Raw genomic sequence first — 23,147 nt, forward strand, 5'->3', positions numbered from 1 at the left:
AAAACTAAGGTAATGGTGAAAGACAATTGGTTACTTTAAGTGGATTGTCAGGAAATTGTGCATTTTTCACTGCTTACTTTGAGACATACGCAGTGTTTATCACCCCTGCGTTAGACAAGTAATACTCCCTTCAATATTCACTCAAACTGTGGTTATGCCTGAAGAGATGCAGTTGGGATGCAGAAATAATTGGTATGAACAGTCTTTGCTTTCCAAGGAGAAATAATTTTTCTGTAAGGAGTCAGTACCTAAGTCTTTTTGGGAAAAAACTAGTAATATGATTTTTCATGCCTCTGACCTAAATTGTCACCCTAGTATTTGTTGAAATCTTTACAGGAAAAATGATATCTTGTTATTTTAATAGCTAAAATGGTTGGGTTTTCAAAAGTCGATAAAAATAGGCAAGTTTAATGGGAAATGGTATTGAAAGAGGCAATGACTGGAATTTGTGAAACTCATCAGTGGAGTAATAGGCTTTATTATTTTCTGAAATTATTCTCAGCAGTATGTATGTGTGTGAGAGGACTAGCAACAGCCAAGAAGAAATTGTTAAAGTCAGGTAATCAAGCTTGTTAATTTCAGTTTAGGATGTTGCAGACTGAGTTGGCCAAACCATTGAACTTAATGCTATTCACTGCAAACCAATGTCTTAGAATTTGTTACAGACTTTTCATTTAAATATGTACTTAAATACTTTTTTTGAACATAAGGTCTGAACTTCAGGTAACAAAAGATGGACAACATACTTATTTTGAAGTGTTTGAAGTCTTTTTCTGTTTTTTTTTACATACAACCAACCTTCTAAATTTATGGAAAAGAGTTTGGCAATCTGATCATATGTTTTTCTGTGTGCTCAAATGGTTTCCTTCCTGGATACTTAAATGGTATTGTGATGAATTATAATATTTTTCCATATCACTAGTATGTGAGTTATACTTGACATGTTATATAAGTATATATTTGATCAGTATTATTGTAATTCAATGTCTGCTAATCTTTCTTAATGAACTGCCTTTGGCTACAAGTTTCTTGTTGACATTTCTGTTAAGGAAAAAGAAGGATTATACTAAATGTCTTATATAGAACTCACAGTTTAAGGCAGCAAGCGGTTTCAGTAGTTAGCAACACAAACTAAGAATTTCAAATATTCTGTATTTTTGTAGAACAGGATACAGAAGTTTCTCCTTACTTTCCAAGGTGTCAGTACATAGATAAAACTATTTTTCTGTTTGTTCTTAATGAAAAAAAAGTCAAAATAATAAAAGTCTATGTAGACAAAAGCCAAACTCTTACTTAAGGTAAAGTAAGCAACAGCTCCAGAATTCAAGGAAAAAATCTGAGGAGAAAATAAAGTCTTTATATCTTCTCTTCTTCCGAGGCCAAGATCTTACAGCGGTGTTGACTTCATGATTGAAGCATATGGTTGTTCCTTTTTTTTTTAACTGATAATTTTTGTTTTAGTTATCCTTGTTTAAAACTTGGTCTTATAAAAATATGTCATTGAATGCTCAGTTCTCATCTAGTGCTGTCAGAAAACTCGTTGACAAATAGTGTGGATAAGACCCCTTCTCCTGTACTATCTCCAGTTTCCCATTGCCAATTTCAAACTTTCAGAGCTGAAAAAGACAATCTGATTTGCAAATCTCTCTGTTCTCCCCACTGTTCCGTCTCTCTCCCTATCTGCCTTTCCTACTCTTCCCTTTTTTGAAAACAGACCAGGGCCACAGTTGTAATTACTAGAAACAAGCTCTGGACGAAGAAAGGAAGGAAACTGTCTTCCTTCATTTGGTGTCTTCTTTCATATACAGTATGGGCAGATCCAGAAAAATATTCTTCCAGCTGACACATTGGTAATACTGTCTGAAATTTTTACAGTAGATGCTAAAATCAATGGGAAAAGGAAGTTTCTGAAGGTCCATGCGCAAACTGGTCTGGTGCTCTGTTTCTTGTGCAGTCATAACTTCTTGCTCTGTTCTGCATATCTGTCAGTTTGTTAGCAAGAGTTTTTTCCAATTTAACAGTAACTATGTCTGTAGACACTAAGAAAACTTTTTGTTAAGGGGCAGTTTTTTTCAGCAAATTAACAGGGATCAAAATTTTGAAGAAGTACTCCAGTCTAACTCTGGTCCATCAGAATAGCAGGTGTTTTTGAAAATCCCACCCAGTGTCAGTAATCTGTCACATATTTTGAGGTGTGAAAGATAAATTTTCTAAGCTCAGTGAACAGACAGTACTTACAGGATCCATCCTGCACAGCAGATGTCTTCAAGAAGCCACCACCTTTCTTTGCTGGCTTTATTTTTGCAAAGCACTCTTGTTCTCACTGGCTTTAATTTCAAACTCCTGAAGTAGCCGTGAAATGCATTTCCTTGTTATATTTTTCATGTTTACATTCAGTACAGATTTTCCAGATCTATTTAGAATCCTTGGTAGGCTTTCCATTTTCATATTCTTAAAGAATGTTAAATCTTGTGGTTTGTTTCTGAAGATGAACTCCAATGCATCTGTGCAATTTCTGTTTTAAAAATATGCAAAATATGAGGATGTAGAGCTTTGTGTTTACTGCTGAGCACTTAGAGTCTCACTGGCACAGAGCTCTGGTGGAACTCTGAGCGTCAAACTGGAGAGGTCTGCTTGATTCACTGAGACTTGAGTCTTGCTGTCACAGGTATCCAGGAAATATTAAACTGTTTGTGAATATAGTAAGCTCTATGCTAAAATGAATTAGAATTTTTTGCCCCTGTGTTTTTACTGGAAGTGTGTGCCAGGACTTCGTTCTTTTGATTACTTTCTAGCCCAAATCTATACCTGATAATTTTCTTTGGTAACAATAATTGCCATTTTTTATTTTGCCCCTCCCCGCTGCTGCTGTTGCTGTTTACCTCCATGCTGTAAATTATGAGGCAGTTGGATTTCTACTCAGCCCTTGTTTTGCTGCTCTGGGATTTTCAGGTTATTCTTTGCTGTGTATTGTAAACCTTTTCATAGTATCTATGTCATTCCCCTGATAAGCCATAATTCATAGTGCCTGTCACTGTGTTGTATTTCTAAACTACAAGTAATGGAATCTAGAGATTTCCTGAATTACCCAAAACCCGCTTATATTCCCTTGGTAACAGGAGTAGCTGAGGTGCTCAGAATCCCAGCATATGCACCAAAACTGTAGTGGTAAAACAAAGCCAACAACATCACCTGAAGTGGTGGGTGTGATGAGCATTAACTCTACTTGCAGCACCGTTTTATAGCTTCTGGAGTGACAGTAGCTACTCATTTCATTTACATCTCTGGGAAGCCACAGTTTACTTTTAACCTGTTGGTATGTGCAGGACATAAAGGTTTTATTTAATACTATCCTCTAAGGATAGGAGGAAACTTCAGTTCACAGTCTTGTCAGATATGAGCAGCAGAGGTATCTCTACCCTAAACAATAGTATGAATTTTAAGTATTGCTACTGGCAGGACAAGTTGTCAAATCTTTGAGTCTTGATGCAGTTTGTAAAGTCTTCATGTAGTGTTAGCCTTGCAACGTTTAGAGCAAAATCTGCTAAGGTTATTGTCATCTTAGTTTAGTGGCCAAAAGAATTTAGTTATGCTCTTCTATTTTGACTTGAGAAAAACCTGACTTTTTTCATACCAGACTTGTCCTTGTGACTTGAGGGGTGTAGCTCACTTTCTGTAAATTTCTTGGTTTCCCATTGTATTGTTCTTGAGGTGTTAGATTAGAGATAGAGAGATGTTTGGTTTTTTTCTCAGTAATATCTGGTGACCTCAATGTTAAAAGTAGTTAAATACTCTCAGTGTATCATGGTGTGTTTGTTTATGGGGAGGATGGCATGGTGGGGAAAAAAGTAGACCTAGTAGGTGTTTCAATTTTGGTGCTTAACTGAGAGAATATTGGGGTTTTTTATTAGTGTTGCTGATGGTGACTTTTTTCTTGAATTTTTGTGTTTGTTTAGAGCATACAGTATGTTGAAACATTTTATCAATATGTGTTTATATTGTATACAAAAATCCTACTTGCATGCATACATGTACACATCCACATATTTATATATTCTGTGTGTCTGTATGTACATACAGATGGTTTTGTATATAGGCACATAAATTTTAAATGCCACTCACTACTTATTTTACATACAATTTGCAATTTTTTATTATTTCCTCTGTTACATGCTCAGCTGAGGGTATCATTTTACTTAGGACTTGACGTCCTTATCCTGCTGCAGTGACTGGCAGGTGTCTCTTTTGTAGAGTACTTAGTAGTTTGCGGATTTGAGTAAGCATAATAATGATGAGAAATTCATTTTTATCTTGTAACTGTGTTTCTGATTATCATGGGGTTGATTTTTGTACACTCTCTTTGAATACGCTGCAAGAAAATTAGTGGCAGAATCACACAGAACCACTGAGTGGCTGAGGCTGGAAGACACCTCTGGAAATTATTTAGTCCCACTGCCCCATCAGGGCCAGTCCTCTGGTTGTGCAGTATCATCTGCAGCAGGCTGCCCAGGATGGTGTCCAGCTGAGTTACAGCATGTTCAAGAATGGAGACTGCAACCTCTCTGAGTAGTCTGTTTCAGTGTTTGACCACTCTTACGGGACAGAAACATTTTTCTTACGTTTAAGTGGAATTTAACGTGGGGTTTTTTGTGACCATTGCCTCTCTTCCTGTGACTGGGCACCACTGACAAGAGTCTGTATCTCCTTTATAGCCTCCCATCGAGTATTTATCCATGTTGATAACATCCCCCTGAGCTTTTCCTTCTCCAGACTGAACAGTCCCAGCTTTCTCAGTATCTCCAGGTATGGCAGGTGCTCCAATCCTTTCATCGCCTTCGTGGTCCTCCACTGGACTCTTTCCAGTATGTCCACATCTCTCTTTGTACTGGGGAGCCCAGAACTGGACAGAGCCCCCAGATGTGACTTAGCACTTCTGAATAGAGAGGAAGGATCACCTCCCTGCATCTGCTGTCAGTGCTTTTCTCACTTCAGCTCAGGATGTCATCGGCCTTCTTTGCCACAAGGGCACATTAGTGACTCATAGTCAACCTGGTGTCCACCAGGATCCCCAGGGCATTTTCCAACAAGCTGCTTTCCAGCTGGTCAGCCCCCAGCCTGTGCTAATCCATGGGATTATTCCTCTCCAGGGGAAGTAATTTGCACTTCCCTTTGTTGAACTTCATGAGGTTCCTGTCAGCCCATTTGTCCAGCGTGACAAGGTCCCTCTGAATGGCAGCAGCAATGTCTGGTGAAACAACCACTTCCCCAATTTTGTGTCATCAGCAAACTTGTTATGGTGCATTCTGTCCCATGGTCTAGGTCATTAAGACATTAAAAAGTATTGGCCCCAATGTTAGCCACTAGGTTACTCCACTAGTGCCTGGCCTTCAACTGGTCTTTGTGCTGCTGATCACAATTCTTTCAGCCCAGTAGTTTAGCCAGGTTCAAGCCCACCTTACTGTCCACTTATCTAGCTGATACCTCAACAGTCTGTCTTATGAACATTTTGTGGGAGACAGTGTCAAAAGCCTTATTACAGTCAAGATAAGCAACATCCGCTGCAGTTCCTCATCCACTGAGCTAGTCATCTCTTCAGAGAAGGCTGTCAGGTTGGTTAAGCATCATTTCCCCTTTGTAACTTCATGATGACTGCTCCCTATGATCTTCTTGTTCTTTATATGGTCCATCACCTTCCCAGGGATTGGGGTGAGGCTGACCACTCTAGTTTCCCAGATCCTTCTTCTTGAAGGTAGAAGTTACATGCTTCCTTCCAGTCCTCTGAAACCTCCATAACCTTTCAAACATTATTGAACGTCTCTCAGCACTCATAGGTGCATCACATCAAGTGCCATGGGCATGTGTATGTCGAGTTTGTTTAAATGTTCCCCGACGTGATCCTCCTCCACTAAGACTATGAGTCACAGGGACCTGGGATTGCTGGAGGCAAGTGTTATGTTTAAAGACAGAGTTGAAGATGGCATTGAGGTGTTGAGTGCTTTGGCCTTTTTAAAATTCTTTGCTACCAGAGACCCTGCTGTTTTCAGCAGTGAGCCCACCTTATTCCTTGTCTTTATTTTGCTGGTGATATACTCACAGAAGCCTCTTGTTGTCCTTGGTGTCCCTCGCCATATTCAATTCCACACAGATTTTGGCTTTCCTCACCTCATCCCCACACACTTGGACAATGTCTCTAGATTCCTTCTGGTCTCCTGTCCCTGCTTCTACATCTTGTATCCTTCCTTTTACATTTGAGTTTAGTCAAGGGAGATCCTTGTCTGTCCATGCAAGCCTCCTGCTGTCTTTGCTTGACTTCAATCATTGTTGATCTTGGAGGAAGTGATTCTTGAAAATCAACAAGCTTTCATGGACTCTTCTCTCCAGGCTGATATTTAACTGGATTCTTTCAAGTAGGTCCCTGAAAATGCCCAGGTCTGCTCTCCTGAATTCCAGGGTTATGATTCTGCTTTTTGCTTTTGTCCCTCCTCTGAGGTTCCTGAACTTCCATCATTTCAAAGTTGCTGCAGACAAGGCTGCCCCTGACCTTTACATCCCTGACCAGTTTTTCCTTGGTTGTAAGCATGAGGTCCAGCAATCTGTCTCCCCTCATTGGCCTGTTGATTACTTGTGACAAGAATTTATCATCAAAGCTCTCCAGAAGCCTCCTCAATTGCTTGTGCCCTGCTGTGTTGCCCCTCCAGCATATATACTGGAGTGATTCAAGTCCCCCATGAAGACAAGGACCTGCAAACATGCGTCTTCTTCCATTTCTCTTAAGACTACTTCATTCTTCTTCCTGATGAGGAAAGATCAGCAGGGATCCACCACATCATCTGCATTGATCTGCCCACACTGGACTCATACTCTCTCAGCTGGCTCATTGACCATCTCAAGGCAGAGCTCCATCCATTTACACTACTGTTCCACATAAATGGCAACTTCTTGCCATTCTGGCCTGTCCTGCCTAAAGAGCCTGTATCCATGTGTAGCAGCACTCCAGATATGTGAGTTATCCCACCTTGTCTCCATGATCCCAAGGAGCCCTGCACCTGCAGACAGATCTGTAATTCCTCTTGTCATCCTCCAGGGGGACGTGCTGTGTGCATTTGAACAGCAACTTCTTTCGGGCACCCAGTTGCGTTTTTTTTCCAGGAAGACTCTTAAGAGCCTCCCCCATACTGATGTCCTGTCAGTGCTCCATTTTTTATGTGCATATGCTTGAAGTGGTCCTCCTTGAGCCTTGTGTTTTTCATCACAAGGTCTTTCCTGTCCACACCAGCCTGTGCCCTTTGCTTGCCAGCCCAGGCAACACCTCCCTAACTTGTTACGTGGTCAACATCTCTGTCCCCCACCATTCCTAGTTTAAAGCTTCCCTTGCCAAGTTGGCCTGTGTGTTATCAAAGAAGCTTCATTCTGTGAATTTATTTGTATTGCACCATTGATGTTGAATAATTCCTGGTAAGAGTGAGCATCATTTCCTCCTTCCTGTGTAAAAATGAAATAAAAGGATGTTCCCCTTGTGGATTTAAAATGTAAAAATAGTACCTCATGCACTAAAGAAGATAAAAGCAGTTGTAATGTACCACTGCAAGTTAAATACAATGTTTGTGTATTGCTGTGTCTCAAGAATTTTTCAGATTGCAACTATTTCCGTTTGTAAAACTTTTTACTAAAAAAAAAATTTAGGTTACGTATATGAAGAAATAAGGTTTGATTTTTAAAATGTGGCATAATGGAACTTGACTGAGTTTCCTTATATTGAAAAATCCTTGAGTTTAACAAGAGCAAACATCTTAGCATGTTCAGACTGTGCTGCGGTTTTTGGGTGTCTGCAAGGTTTATCTCACCCCGCTGCAGTCCCCTCCCCTTTAGGCTATGACTTAAAGCCTGATAGAGTGAACAGAAAAGATTCCCATTGACTTTAATATATGTTGTGAGCAGACCATTAGAGAACACAAAATACTGTGCATTCTCGGGTGACAGACACAGATAACTACACTGATGTCTGCATACAACTTAAAGAGCGGCGATATAGCAGAGTGGACTTGGCAACAGTTACTACCAACACTTCCAACAGTATCTGAGGATTCAATGGGTTTGAATCCTGCCATGTTTCTTCCTTCCACGACAAAACAAAAATCTGTCTGGAGAACCTGTGCAAAATTAATATAATCTGTGTTTTAACTGCAGTGCAAAGATGTGTCATTTTCTGGTATATACTCACAGTCAGGGAAATGAAACAAGTATGTGTTTGGAAGCCTGTTGTACAGAGTGTTGGAAAGTGCTAATACATCACTGTGTCCTTATTTCTGCTGCTGTGCTTGTGAACAGAATTAATTTAGTACATATGAAGTACATACTGCAGTTGTACTTTGGTTTTGTTACATGAAGAGTCCTTAGTGCACCTCTACTGTTGATAATTTTGAGGAGCTACTTTACATCTCATTGAGAACATTAGGACTTAAATACTGTTAGTAAGCATGTCCTTAAGTGTTCTCCTATATTGGCCTGTTTACAGGCTTTTTAAACAGTGGTTTTTTTAACAATATGAAGTTGTCGTGACTGTGCTTTTGTGGTACATGTAACTTAATTTTTTACACAATTATTCAGATATTGTACCTTTAGTGAATGATCAATGTATTAAGCAGTGACACAGGTATTAAGAAATGCTTTTTGGAAAGTTCCCTTGAAATGGTTTCTTTGTCATTCTGTCGTTTCTCAGGAAAACACAATGAAGTTGGTCTTACTGCTTACCTTTTGTATGCTAATCTTTGACTGGACATCTCCAGCAGTGTTATAAAAATGTAATGATAACTCTTGTTGTTAATGATAATTCTAGGCATAGAGAAGTTGAATACGTGTTGGATGTCACCGAGAAAATTAATTCTTTGAGGAAGAAAATTAGTTGGAATGATAAACTTATTTCAGTATCTATATGTAATACTAGTATGAAATGTGCTTGTGAATGAAACAGGGAATTAAGTGAGAAAATACATAAAAAAGGACTAATGGAGTCATCTGAACTTTTAACATATGTTACAGAAAATATTCCAAGTTTTTAATCATGGTTTAGAATATGTGAAAGTTACTGATCTTCATTTCCACCTTAATTTATAAAGTCTATCAGCAGTACAGTAAAATTCTCAAGCAGACTGCTTATACAGGATCTATCCTATGGTTGCATTACAACACGATTCCTATTATTGTGTTTATAGGTGTGTATTATTTAACATAACAATAACAATTTTTATTGTTGTGTTAAATAATACACACCAAAGTTTACTTACTTTGCTTATGGTTGTTACTTGGTTGTTACTTTGCTTATGCTGTACCTGCAAACAAAAACTAATTTATCAGAAACCATACTTCATGTGTCTAGGGAGTAGATGCATTACAGAAAAGAGACTTGTTTTACACATACTCTGCAAGTTAAGAAAAACTTTTATCTTTTTTCTGATAGTTCTAGATTAAAAAAAAATTAAACTTATTTTACAGACCATGTGTTCTAAATATTTTACATTTTGACACTTACTGCTAAAGAGTTAACTGAATATTGATTAGAAAGTGTTGAAAGCAGTAGGGAAAATCCATTTATTTTAGAACAGTTAGAGCATTAGAGGGAAATTGAAAGGCATTCCATTTTGAAACTTAACTGTTTTGTAGATACTTCACAAAAGTATGTAGTAAATATTTTACATGTAACTTCTAGGGTTTATAAGGCAATTGACAGAAAAATCAATGAAAATAGCAAGCTCATTATATACAACAAAATTATTTGAACACAATTGTTTAATGGTGGAGGTCATTGTTTTTCTTAATTTCTCTTTATTGCTTGTTTTGCACAGGAAGGAGTTACAGGAGCTGCAGAATCTTTACAGACAAAACATTGAACATGCAGCACAGCAGGCTGAGCTGATAAAGCAGCTTCAGGCTCTCAATACTGATACACAAAAAGTACTGAAAGACCAAGAAGATGCTCACACAGCTGAAACAACATCATATCAAAAAGTATGTCATTCTGCTTTATGATCACAAGGTTCATTTTAATATCCATCTGTACAATATCAATGGACAGACTAATCAAAGCACTGTGTAGTGTTTCATTCTTTAGATCTCTGGATCTTTATAGTTACCAAAATATGGTTGACAGAGTAACAGAGTTTAGTGGCCTAATTACATCCCACCATATATGGCCCCTTGCTTACATTGAATTGATAAACGTTAGTTGCACTTGAAGAAAAGTAGGAGTGAATCGCCAAGCATATAAATTTCTTTATGTAACTTTGTGTTATATATGTTTTTCTTCTTCTTCCTTTCCTGGAGCTTTCAATTATTAAACTCTCCCATGTGTTTTTGATAATTTAGGAGAATAAATTAATTTCACTTCTAAATAGTGTTATTTGTGTGAATCTCAAACAAACTCGCTCTATCAAAATTAACTGGAAAAATTTTTGCCATAATAGTTTTTTAAATGGATAGGAATTAAAAAAAAATAACTGTATTTATATTTACAGAACAGATTTGTATTTTTTATGAATGTCAGGAAAAATGCTAACCCTGAAGAGCTGCACTACTCAGAACTTCTCCTTTTGAGTGTAACAAATTATATGGATTTTTTTTTCAGTCTGTAAGAAATACAGAAGATAAATTTCCTTCCTTTTTAGAAACATTGAGAAGGAAGAAGACAAGGAAGAATACAACTTTAACATACCTTCTAGCAATCTTAGAACTGTTTTCGCAAATTGTGTACTGTCTGTGATCTTTCAAAAATAGGTGTTTCTCTTTATCATCTTAGAGCATGCAGTTTGTGATAAAATTGTGAATCTGGGCCTAAGTCAAGCCAGAAACTCAGTACTGAGTTTCTAAAGATGTGTTTGGTTAACATTTTATAGCACATAGTGCCTAGCCAATTCGTGTGTACTTAACTCTGCGCAAGTTTATCATTGACTGCAGTGACAACAGACATTAAGTCTTTTATTCACTACAATAGTAGCCCAGGCAAGGTACAGGTAGACTTCCATCAAAGTTGTTCAGAACCTGTCCACGGCAGGAGGAGTTCTACCTATCTGGGGCAAGACAAAGTAAATTATATCATTTTTTAAAAAAACAAAACCAGAATGTAGGTATCAGGAGTGGCTATTTCTTTCGTTTTTCAGTCTCCAGTCAGTGGTTCTGTAGATGTTAAATCGATCCTTTGAGTCACTAAAAAAACCCCAAAACCCAATACTATTCCAGACTAGTTCTACAACATATGAAAGAAACTAAAACTGGGTTTTCATGAGTCTTTTAAAGCATGATGAAACTCTTTATAAAGGTCTCTCTACCTTGCATAATAGTGATTTTTCCTGTATTACTTACTTTAATTTGAGAAAGAGTTTAACCCATCCTATTACTTATGTATTATGGAAAATTGATGGGTGTACTGATACAGCTATTGGGGCAAGCTGCTTATAAACTGGGCTTCGGTCAAATTTCAGGATTGCTTCAGAAAGCTGTTTCACAGTTCTTGGTCTGTATTAGCAGGACTTGAGACTTCTGCTTAGCTGATCATACAAGAAGAACAAGAAGAGTGTTGTTTTGAAGATAAACCCTTTTTTTTTTGATAGCTGCTAAATACTTCACCTCATAGATGACCCTAAAATTTGCTGGTCTGGTGGTGTTAATTCAATATTTTTCCAACATGGAGGAGTAAGGTTTGCCTGTTAAACCAGCAAAAGCCAACTTAAATATTCTGACTAGTTACTATTGTGGAATTGATAAGCTGTCTTTTTGTAAAATACCAAAATGTCTAATGCAGCTGAAAAAATGTTCTTTAAGTTTTTCATAAAAATATGTTAAAAAACAAATGATCCATTTTAAAAAAGCTTAAAAAAGAAGTTAAGTTTCCTAAGTCAGAGTGGAATAGATCTAATAATGTTTGTGGTAAATTGAGTTGAGATAACTTTGGAGGAGAAAGAGGAGTTCCTGTATCATGACAATCCTGTTCTATACTTCTGATTAGAAGAACTGTATAAAATACCCAACTGTAATCACTTCAGAGTAACATGTGTTTTCCAAATCACAAGGTACACAGTCCTACTGAAGTCACAGCAGGCCTTTGGAAAGCTCAGCATCTGTAAAAAGAATACAAATGACTATTTTTCCCTTGAATGAGAAAGGCAAACTATTTCAGACAAAAGTGTGTTGTGTTTGTTTTCCATGCATTAATAATATGCAGGCTGCACCAGCTAGATAAGGATGTGTCAGCTATTCCATAGACATATTCACAAAGGAATATTTTCCTACTGCTCCAAATGGCATTCAGCCTATCAGTGTGTACATCCTATGATATATTGTCCCTTACAGCAAGATCAATGACCTCTCTGCTAGTGGTCAGATAGGCAGTACAAGCTATAGCTCAGACAATGTGGTTGGCTCACATGTTCCAAGCTCATCTTAACAGTCTACCATTTAGGAAGAACCTCTCTCTGCTGATGTTAATGTGTAGCATGAAACAGTAGACCTGTGTAAAAGAAAAAACATTTCTGATAAACCAGATCAAGGTCATGAACTTGCACTGGATTATGTGTAAATCCACTGAGGACCACAAATTCTCTTCCATGTCTAGCAGTACTGGGCAGCATGCACACGTGAAGATCTGTAATCTGTTTTATCAAGTTGCATTGAGTTGACATACTGCTACCTTTTTTTTCCTTTAAGTACAAATTTTAAGGGTGCTCTGTTCTACAATAACTCCTTTACGTTAGCGCATTTATGGAAACAAATTGATATCTATTTCATATTGCAGCTGTAGTTCTCATTCTCAAGGATAGGGAATGTTTTTGTAAAATGTATAGCATCTGTTATAGTGGTCCCAAATGCTCTAGGGACTTCATTCCTGTGCTGGATTTAATGAAACTCAATAGATTTGTCCTCACCAACAATTTCAAGGTGGAAAGACTTCAATCAATACTCGGGATAATAAGACAAGAAGAGATTCTAAACTCCTTAGCCAGCTTATCACAGTTTTCTGAAATTTACAATTTAGGGCCTTTGTTTTTATAATGCGGTACTTTCCCTTGATCTGATGTGGCCTTTAGGTTCCTTGTTAATCATACTGATGAAAAATCTCTTAGTGGAAGGCCCTTTTAGTGGAGTGGAAATACTGTTATTTGTCATTAAATAGGAAATTGTAATTCGTGTCCTGGAACTCAGCTCCTTGAACAACAAATAGAGAATACTGTGGATAGTGGTACAGTTCATGTCTGTCATGAAGAAAAGCATTGCTCAATAGTTAGATTTTTGGCATAATTAGAAAACACAGTAAGAGTTTTCTATTATGAGGCATTGCAGAAGTCTGCATCAAGTGCACCAGAAAGTGTATAAAAATAGGATAATGTCAGATACATGTTCGGGTGTTGTGGTTAATTCTGCAGTTGCCTTTCCTAGTCATTCTCATGGTGTCAGTGTGAGAAGATAGTTTGCTTTCCTTCAAGCCTGAGAAATTGTAATCAGAATGTCAAGTTACTGGCTTTGTCAGCCTAAGGTTAAAATTTACCACTTACAATCCTTTTTGTGACTGCAGCAACCTTTAAGCATTGTTAAAAACCACATATATGTGTTTATTTTTATGTAAGCAGCATTAAATTCACAAAATGAAAACTAAAATCATATAGATGTGTAAATGTTAGTAACAATGCAGGTTCTCCCTCAAATTGGAATGAAAACCTAAGTTCTTTCACACATGATAAGACATGAAAGAGACTAATTATCCAGTGAAATATACTGAAGTCCACATCAGTAATAAGTGCATCACCATTTTTTTAGTCCACTCTGTCTGTGAAAGGTGTGAGAAATTTGTATCTTTAATAAATATTATCTCACACTTTAGTTGAAGCTCTGATACTGTTTTCTATTTTTGGGTAGTGTGTTAATTAGGTTAGTCTTGCATACCAACCAGCAATACAGTTGGTCACATATTAACAAGTAGATTTGGCATCAGATGTGCCCATAGGTTAAAGTTGAAGAAATCCTGAGTAGACTGGTTCTCTCAGGGTGATGTTAAACTCTGCACTTGCCGGCGATGATTTTCATGCTTGAAAAACCCTGTACTGATACTCGGTGTGCTATAGTTCCTGTGCATAATGATGTAGATTGTTATCTGCAGAATGCTTAAGTATTTGGGGGGGAAAAAAATAAATAATTTATAATTCTAAATCTGTCACTAATGTTTCCAAACCATTGTCTTAATGTTTCTGGCAACAATGATGTATTTTTTTACAATCTGAGAGCAATAGATGAAAGAAATTACGTAAACTGGTGAGACAGTGCAAGGGGAGCTGTACATCAAGAAAGGAAGAAAAATCTTAAGACTAAGCTTCCTTAAATATGTTTGTAAGAAATGTCAATTTTGATCTGAGTTAGAATTATAAGATTTAAATATATCTGAATTTAATCAGATTGGTCCTACAATGGCGGATTTTAAACAATAACCTTTGCAGTATGAGTTATTAATATTTTTCTGTTTTAACTAGGACTGGTGTTCTTCACGAGCCTGCTGAATGTTCTCTGACAGTACACTATATAGAGAGAAGAAATGTAAATAGGTTTTGGTAGCATTTCACAGAGAAGTTAGTGCTGATAAACACTGTCTTTCTGAGAGAAATGTGTCAAAATTTTTATATATTCAAAAAAGCAGTTCACAAACTCCACAATTAGTTATCCATATCAACACAAGGAGCGGCACAAAACTGATTAGATGGATGAACACTGGAAAGCTACATTAATGCTGGTGGGGAAGTCAGTCATGAAACAGGAAATACTGGATTCATTGAAGGAAATAGACTCATCAGTTTGAATTTTTGCAGTAAAAACACTGATCAAAAAGACTGAAATGTCCTTTTTCTGTTATTTTTGAGAAGGTATATTGGTAAAGTTATCAATTTTCTATGATTTCCAAAACAACCAGAGCATTTGCAATTATATAGTACCATAAAGCTGAGAAAAGGATGACTTCTCTTGTAGCTTATACTAGTGACTCGTGCTTGAATGTTTTCTGATGTTACTTACATCCATTCTGTACTTTTTTTCATTTTTCTTCTCTCACTTGTGTCTGACGTTTTTCTCTTGTATTGTAGGTAAGCTTCGTGGTCTCTCATCTTAAAAAATCACTCTACCTCTGCTTTTCCATTTTAAAACTAAACACCATGAACATGGTCTGTATAGTCTGTCTGGAGTGCCTCTTCAGTTTCACTGTAGAGCTTCTCCAGCTGATTTCTGCCCTTGTTGTTTTCAAATTCTCATAAACAGCATGATCTTGTAACACGATTTCTGCGATGCTGCTGTAATAGTTTCCATTATAGTTTTATTGTGTCTTAACTTAAACTGCTTTTCATTTGTGTCATTACTGTATGTTCACTATTACTGTATGTTCAGGTTCATTTGCTCAGGTCTCTACAATACACTGTTTTTTAGGGTGTGAGTATTTAGATAAAACAGTTAATGTAGAAGAATATCTGTTTTACACCCAGTGTAGATAATTGTCTGCTGTTGCATTTTAATTTAACACACCTTAGTGTTAGTTCCTCACAGGAGTATACTTTTGAAGGAAAACTCCTGGATGTCCCTGCTTTCTGTGCTTTGGTGATAACATGGAAAAGTCTATGAGAGCATTAACTAAATGCCTTTTGGATTATGGAACTGGAAATTATTTTGGAACTGGAAAATGTGTCCCAGCTATTAATTGGCATTCAGTACACACGAGTAGTCTAAACCTAGTTTAAAATAAATCCTGCACACTTGTATAATGTTAGTCTTGGTCATTTGTGTCAACTGTTTCACTGTGCATTGTTTTTTTCTGGTTTCACTATGATTCTGGCTAAGATACAATACCACAGAGAGAATGGATTAATTATTTAGTTTTACTAGGTTTTGTTGGAATTCCTCAGCTTTTCTTGGAGTGACCTAACTGAATTTTGCCATCACACATATTTAATGTATGTCAGTACTTTACCTCACCCCACCATTATCAGGCTGTTAAATATTTTCTGTCACATGTGGGCAGGCTTTAGAGTCACATCTTTTGGTTTTTGTGGAAGTCCTAGCTTTGGTCTGGCATTTTTAGGTTACTTGATGACATTAAACACACCTATTGTTCTAATGAAGTTTTCTGTTATAAGTAACTCTTCAAAGATCTAGCAAAAAGTAGTTTCTGATAAAATCGGTTAAATAAATGTAGGAAATTGTTAGGGTAGCTGAGAAATATGGTATACTTTACTTTTTCTAATTCAGATAAGTTGCTTTTCCTTCCTGACTGATAAATAATGATCTTGTGTCATATAGACTAAATTTATTACAATGTACTGATTTCAGAAACTTTTAATCTTTTTTAATTTGTTTTTAACTACCTTCACCTGTAACAGTCTATGTTGTCTGTCAGACAAGGGACAGCTCCAAGACATTAGAAAGAAAATCTCAAAATGCAGTCAGTGCAACAGTTTTTGCAGAGCACAGTCTTGTGTCACTGTCTGTTGCCTTTTATTTTTCCAACTACCAAATGTCATAAAATATATAAAGAATTATTTTAATATTTTCCTTTTGGATTTTCTACTCAGCGTTCCATCTGTAGTCCTCTGATCTCCATTTTACGTCTTATGTCTCTATGCCTGACTTTCTGTATCTTTATTAATGGTAGAGCTGTTGCACAGCATTGTGCAATTCTGTATGTTCTGGAATGTCCTTACTGCAGTGTGATTAAATATGGTGCCTGTTCTAAAACAGGGTCAGAAATGAGCAGAAAATCCCAAAATAATCCCATATAGACATCAAGCATGTATTTAACCCACAAAACGGTGCATGGCCATAAATGAAAAGATAGGAAGCCAAATGAAAATTTGGAAGCTGTTCCAGTTATCTCTAGACAGTAGATAAAACTATTTCTTTTCATACAGACAATTTTCATTTTGAAATGTCCTGATGTTAAATACCTTAAAAAAAAAAAAAATCTGAGTCTTATAAATTAGTACATTGGTGCTGTTTAAAAACACGTATAAACCTCAGTGTTAAAAGGTGAATGTTGTGAATGTGTTTTTTACACATAGCTTTTTGCTAATTTTATACTTGAAATACATGTGTTTTGTTATTGCTGTTTTCCAAGCAGGGAAGTTTGGAAAAGTTTATGCAAGTAAAAGACATACTATTTGTCTTGTCCTGACAAATACTGACTACCAAAAATACCCATTAACTACACTAGGGGATGTGGCTGCCAACTAGAAAAAAGCATCATATTTTTCATGTTCTCCATTCATCTTACTAGGATGTTACTGTTCAGATACTATAATTACGACCACTTAAGTGCTGCTAGTTATAAAACCAGCAAATTGTCATACTGCTATGATCTAGCTAATGAGCTTCTATAGTTATAGCTGGAAGTAACTGTGTCTGGGTGTTCTGTTTGTTTGGAAGGACATTATCTAAAAATGCATGTTTTTGATAAATGAACTGTTTATTTTCCGGTGAGATACTTACTGATTTCCATAAGAAACTCGCTATTCTTGAACTTGCATTTCTAGAGATGAGGTAAGCTTTCTTAACTATGCAAGAAACATTCAGTAGGCACAAAAATTTCAGTCTCATTTGAAATATCAGTCTCTCTAGACTTTGAATTAATTTGGCCTGAGAGACATGATCTCTGATCTGGTTTGGAAATAGGCAAGAAGTGGTTTGTCCTAAGTGGGGTTTGAGAGCCCAGGGGAGTAGAAAATGATAGGAAGAAGGAAACGAAGGGATGGTATTGTTTCTAAATTTCTTACAAAGTGTTAGGTAGACTGTTTCCAAATCTAAAAGTTCTGTTTGTTTTTCAAGGCTTTAACTTCTAAGTGATGTAAGTACATGAAAGGGAGAAAGAAGTGTATTGTTTAAGTAAAGCTGACAAGACAAAGGGTAAGGTGAAGAATAGAATAATGTTTGTACAAGTAAAATGACTTATATCAGTTCCTTGTACTTACAAACATTATTGACAGATTTGGAAATTCTGATTTTTATATTTGATTAGTTTCTTTTGGATGGAATGGCAGAAATGGATTTTCCAAAGAAAACTGTCAGCTGTAGAAGTACATACCTTCTCCAGATTATTTTACGGTAGAATAAATAGTTGGAGGGAATATTGTTTATTTTGAGAAAAAAGACAATCAAAGGAATGAAGGACTGAAATGGAGAGGGAGAGGAATGTATGCTTAGGTTGTAAAGCTGTAGAGTCATGTATTTCCTTCAGAATCTATACTGTTGTTTATTTAACTATGGGTTTATTTTTCAAACGTGTTTTTATATTTTTAAAATAAAAAGCTGATATTGTTTTAAACAGTTTTCATATGTTTATATTGAAAAAGAAGGATAAAAATGGATGGATGGGGTGGTTGTTAAGTTCTCTTATTCTTGCAAAATTAAGTTTTTTGTCAGTTAGGTGGCATCTACTGCTAGTTAGGTGTAGTTCTAGAAATTCTTAGTCTGTCTGGGATCTCTTCTAAAGCGATTGCAGAATATATACAATATCCTGGTTTCAGCAACAGCCAGGGATAAGAACTTCTAATACCATCTCTGGGTTTTATAGTTAATGTAAAAAAAATTCCCATAAAATAATTATTTAAACAGTCATTTTACACTTCATACAAAATGCAGTAGGCATTAGTGGATTCACTGTATTGCTATCTAAGCTATATTAAAAATGTTAGTTTTAAAAGATAAAACTAGTCTGTAAAAGACAAGGATGGTACTTGGTATTGCCCCTTTAATTTCATTCCCAGGACAGATGTTTCAATTTTTTACCCCTTCTCAATAAGGTGATTTTTTGGGTTTTTTTTTTTTGTATTCTCTATATTTTATATAGTCTGCTCAAGTAGTAAAATAAATCCTGATTTTTAGTTGTCCATTTCTGTTCATAAGAAGCAACTGAAACTGATAACATTCTAATGTAAGTTGTATTTTTCTGGAAAAACTTCTTTCAAACATAAAAGTTTCAGTGATTGTTACAATCACTATTTTCAAATACATAGAGCATGACAGGAGGCAGAAGACAAGAAGTGTGAAAGAACTGTCTAAATGTAAAAAAGAGAGGGTGATCTCTGTAGGCAATTTACTTAAATTTTACATTCTTTCCTCCTGTATTTATATGGCTAGCTGCATTGAAGTTATTTTTAATCCTGTTATTTCTCTTTTCCCCTCTTGTAGCTTTATAACGAATTGACTTTATGTTTTGAAACTGTAAAAACAAGTGAAATTCAACTGCAGAGAAGCTGTGCCTCTCTTCAGGATCAGTTACTTGGAAAAGATCAAAAGATTTGTCATTTACAAGAGCAACTGCAGCAGGCTTGTGATGCTTTAAATGCAGTACATCAGAATTCTTGCCCAAAATGTGAAATACAGGTGAGTCCACTTCTAGAATAATAACAGTTGTTTCTTCTTGTTTAAAATTAAGCTTCTGTACCAGGCAGTTTTAAAGGAAATCGCAGGTTTGTTTTGTTTTTTAAGAAAAACTGTGCAGCTATGCTGCTGCAGTAGTGTAATTACTTTTGCTGTTGCTAATAGAAGGTACTTCACAATGAAATCTGTCCTGGGAAAAAGCCTGAGTAACGGTGTCATTATTCAAGAAGACTCATTATTTAAGTTCTCTAACAAAGACACCAAGAATAAAAATAAAACGAAAGTGACTTTTTTCCTGGAAACAAATTTCTTGAAAAAATTGTGTGGTTTCTACATTTCCTATGTGAAAATTAAATGTATTGGTCCTGATTTGTTTAATTGTTCCTGACCATGCAACTAAACTTTAGATTATAGGTCTAAAGAGCGGGATGACATATTTGGCTAAAAATTTCTAAGGTTTAATGTGCTATTTGGATGTATTAAAATAAAACTGTCACTCTCTAACAGGCCTCCAACTTTACAAGTGTGCCAGATCTTACATGTTACCCCAAACATTTTCCAAAGGCCAATTTATGACTTCAAGTGAATTTGAAATCCTTTGAAATGACCCATCTACAATGGTTTCGTAAACTGTTGCTTAGTTTCTTCCATAGATTTGTCAATGAGGTATGCTTATGCATTTCAATTTTACTAGCATTTTCCCTTGATTAAGCAAAGAAGGGAAAATAGTTATGGTAATAATGTTTGTTAAATGCAAAACTTCTTTTAGTGTGGGTATGTAAGGTAGATCTGTAATCAAGGGTTATATTCATGAGCCTGAAGGAACTTTAATATTAAAAAACCCCATAGTGTTTAATTCCTCAAAGTTTGTGTAAGTAGCAATGTGATGTAAAACAGAAAAATCACAGAATGCAGTATCTCCTTGATGTGTTCATGATGGTCATTCCAAAGTTAATGTTCTAACTTTATCCAGGGTGTTACTTAAGTGTTTATCATAAAATTCTTAACCCGTATTTTGTATGATTTTTAAAGTTCCCCTCAATTTAATGATTTAATAATTTTGTTTCACAGGTGATAAAATACATTCCTTTAAGTATTTCTTGTAGAATGTTTACCTCTTGATCCATTCTTGACCTTTTTCTGAATCTTAGAAATAATAATTGGGTTTTTTTCTTTTAGCAGATTTTGGTGGATTTTTTGAAACATTATAAATATAACATTAGTCTCAAGCTGTTTCTGTTCTAAATACAGCTTTGGATCATGGTTTTTGGATGTTCAGACTGTATTTCTGAATACATCATTCTACTTTCATAATCTTGTATTGCTCTGAAGAGTTTTTTGCAGTTTATTTTGTCAGACTATTTAATTTTTTTGTCATAAAATCTTTAGTAATATCTCTGGATTATATTTCCTGAGGTTAAGGAGGCTTTTATTGTCTTTGTGAACTGATGTTAGAATGCTTTCCTCCATGTGCAACACCTCTATTGTCTAACCTGGGTATTGTATGGCAGTTTAGTATATAGTCACACTGTATCCCATGTGGATTTAGTGTAAATATTTGGGATTGGCTTGTGTCTTTATTTTCCTGAATAGCTTAGTAGTATTAGAAAAATTTACTACACTAGCCTCCTACCTTTCTATATTTTTTGAACATGTGGGACACCACAAGTGACTCTTTCCCACTGAGTAAACTAAGCATTTATTGCCATTACTTCTTATAGTTAAAGCAATTCTTTAACTGTAAGATTTTTTTTCTCCCCTTAAAATACAGCAGTTGGGTTTCTTTAAGACCTCCTAGTGTGGAGCTTTGCTGAAATCCATTTCAAATCCAAGTAGACAATTTCACTCTGATCAATTTTGTTTACTTCTTAAAAGAACTTTAGGAAATATCTGAGATTAAAAGTAAGACTATTTTGGAAGCTAGTGACAAACTACAATTGGTGATTCAACTTTATACTTTATTTTCTTTGGATGTTTTAAATTAATCACATCCAGTGTGTGTGAATTGTTAGAATTACTTTTGTTGATTTATTCTATGTCTCCTTCTAGTGGCATCTGAAGCTGAAATACATTAACCAGTATGCTCAGTGTAAATTAGGCTACAAATGTGAAGTGGTCCTAAATTACTTAATGGTGAACATGGGTGCAAATGATTATTTTCCTATGGCCTCTGTTGGCTTTCTGCTATATTTCCATTTTGATCCTATCCCAGCCTTTTAGACTCTCTGGTACTCTCTCAGCTCTCAGTGTATTTGAAGGAGTGTACTTGTCATGATTATTCAGAGAATTTGGTGTTTTGTTAGTTCAGTCTGACCTGCAGAAATGCATCAGTTGAACATTTATGTGATCTGTCACAAGCTTGGTCAGATATTTACCAATGCTAGTCGATAAGATGTGGTAGGAAGCAAAAGCAGACAATTTATGACAATGAATGTAATATAGTAAGCTAAATGCAGTGTTTGAAACTTGAATTTTCAGTAAATTAATCTTAAACCAGGCTGTGATGGGACAAATGATTAGTGTTACTGAAGCAGCCTCACATGGAAGGAAATGAGTATAGGTAGCATCCATAGTTGCTAGGTTTGTAGGAGAACCAAGATGTTAAGCACTATATGCTTATGTACTTAACATTCTTAGTATTTTCCCTTGACTGACATTCTTCCAGTCTGCTATGGCAAATATCCCATATTTTGTTGACATGCAGTCTTGCTCTGGTTGAAAGGCCATAGTATGCCTTTTGGGAATGTATCATAAACCTCATTATTGGCTGCATTTTGATGACAGCCAAATTTCCCATTACCAACTTTAGTATCCTGCATCAATGTTAGAAAGTTAATGATTATTGTGTGGTTACACAGCTGAGGTTTCTGCAGGGAAAAGAAGTGATTACCTGTCATTATGTCTGTGACCTGTTAGATAACCAGAATCCTGGTTGTTTGTAAAGTTAAATGTGGTTAAGAGAACCTCCTAACTCATTCTGCTGTCTCTTGACTGCAACATCAGTAGAATACGATGAATTTGGACTAGAAGCTGAATCAACAGGACACCAAAGCAATGTAGGCATCTACTAGTTTTCCTGTTACCATTTTTTAAAACAATCCTTCCTAAAAAAAAGAAGTTGGTTTAAATGACAATTGCATTGTACTGCAAAGTACTGATTTCTTGTGCATGTTCCAATTTGTGCCTCGCTGCTAGTTCATCCTGCAGGACATATTAAGTCAGTTGACAGCACTAATATATCTTCTGCAGACTTTCACTAGCCAGGCACATTATACATCAGTGTTGCATATGTTAGCACATACTTTTTCCTGGATTTGAACTTTTCTTGCTGTTGAAATTTCATAATAACCAGTCAAAAATTAGTTTTATATTATTGGCTTTATTGGCAAGAATTTCTCAGTTTTCTTTCATGAAGGCTTTCAAGAAAGCCTTTTTTAATGTTGTAATCTTAATCGAGACAGTGTGGCACTTGTGCTGGTGAGGGCAAACTTCTGCTTGATTTTATTTTGACTGTTCTGGTAGTGTGTGTGATGAAGAATTTGAATCTGCTTTAGAGTAAATTTCTATTTATATCTTAGTATGTGTGTATTCAGCAGCTCTCACATACCTTTTCTCTGATCAGAGAGATTAGGCATGTTTGGAAGACATTTTAGTTAGATCTATGCTCAGACTACACAGTAAAAAAGAACAGAACAAAACCACTTTGAATAGTTTTCAAAATACAAGCCTTTTGGGTTTGATTCATTTCATCTCAT

General features: G+C 36.0%; 1 protein-coding gene across 1 annotated transcript in view; it reads left to right on the forward strand.

Moving 5' to 3' along the window:
- Positions 1-23,147, forward strand: part of CNTLN (centlein) — a gene marked incomplete at both ends in the record, with an annotated part of 207,186 nt that overhangs the window by 56,176 nt on the left and 127,863 nt on the right. Inside the window, 2 exons of the mRNA XM_082013442.1 lie at positions 9,843-10,005; positions 19,201-19,395. Coding sequence (XP_081869568.1) covers positions 9,843-10,005; positions 19,201-19,395 — 358 coding nt within the window. The remainder of the gene's footprint in view (positions 1-9,842; positions 10,006-19,200; positions 19,396-23,147) is intronic.

This window comes from Phaethon aethereus (assembly GCF_964289735.1).
Source record: "Phaethon aethereus genome assembly, chromosome: Z".
In the NCBI taxonomy this organism is placed as follows: domain Eukaryota; kingdom Metazoa; phylum Chordata; class Aves; order Phaethontiformes; family Phaethontidae; genus Phaethon; species Phaethon aethereus.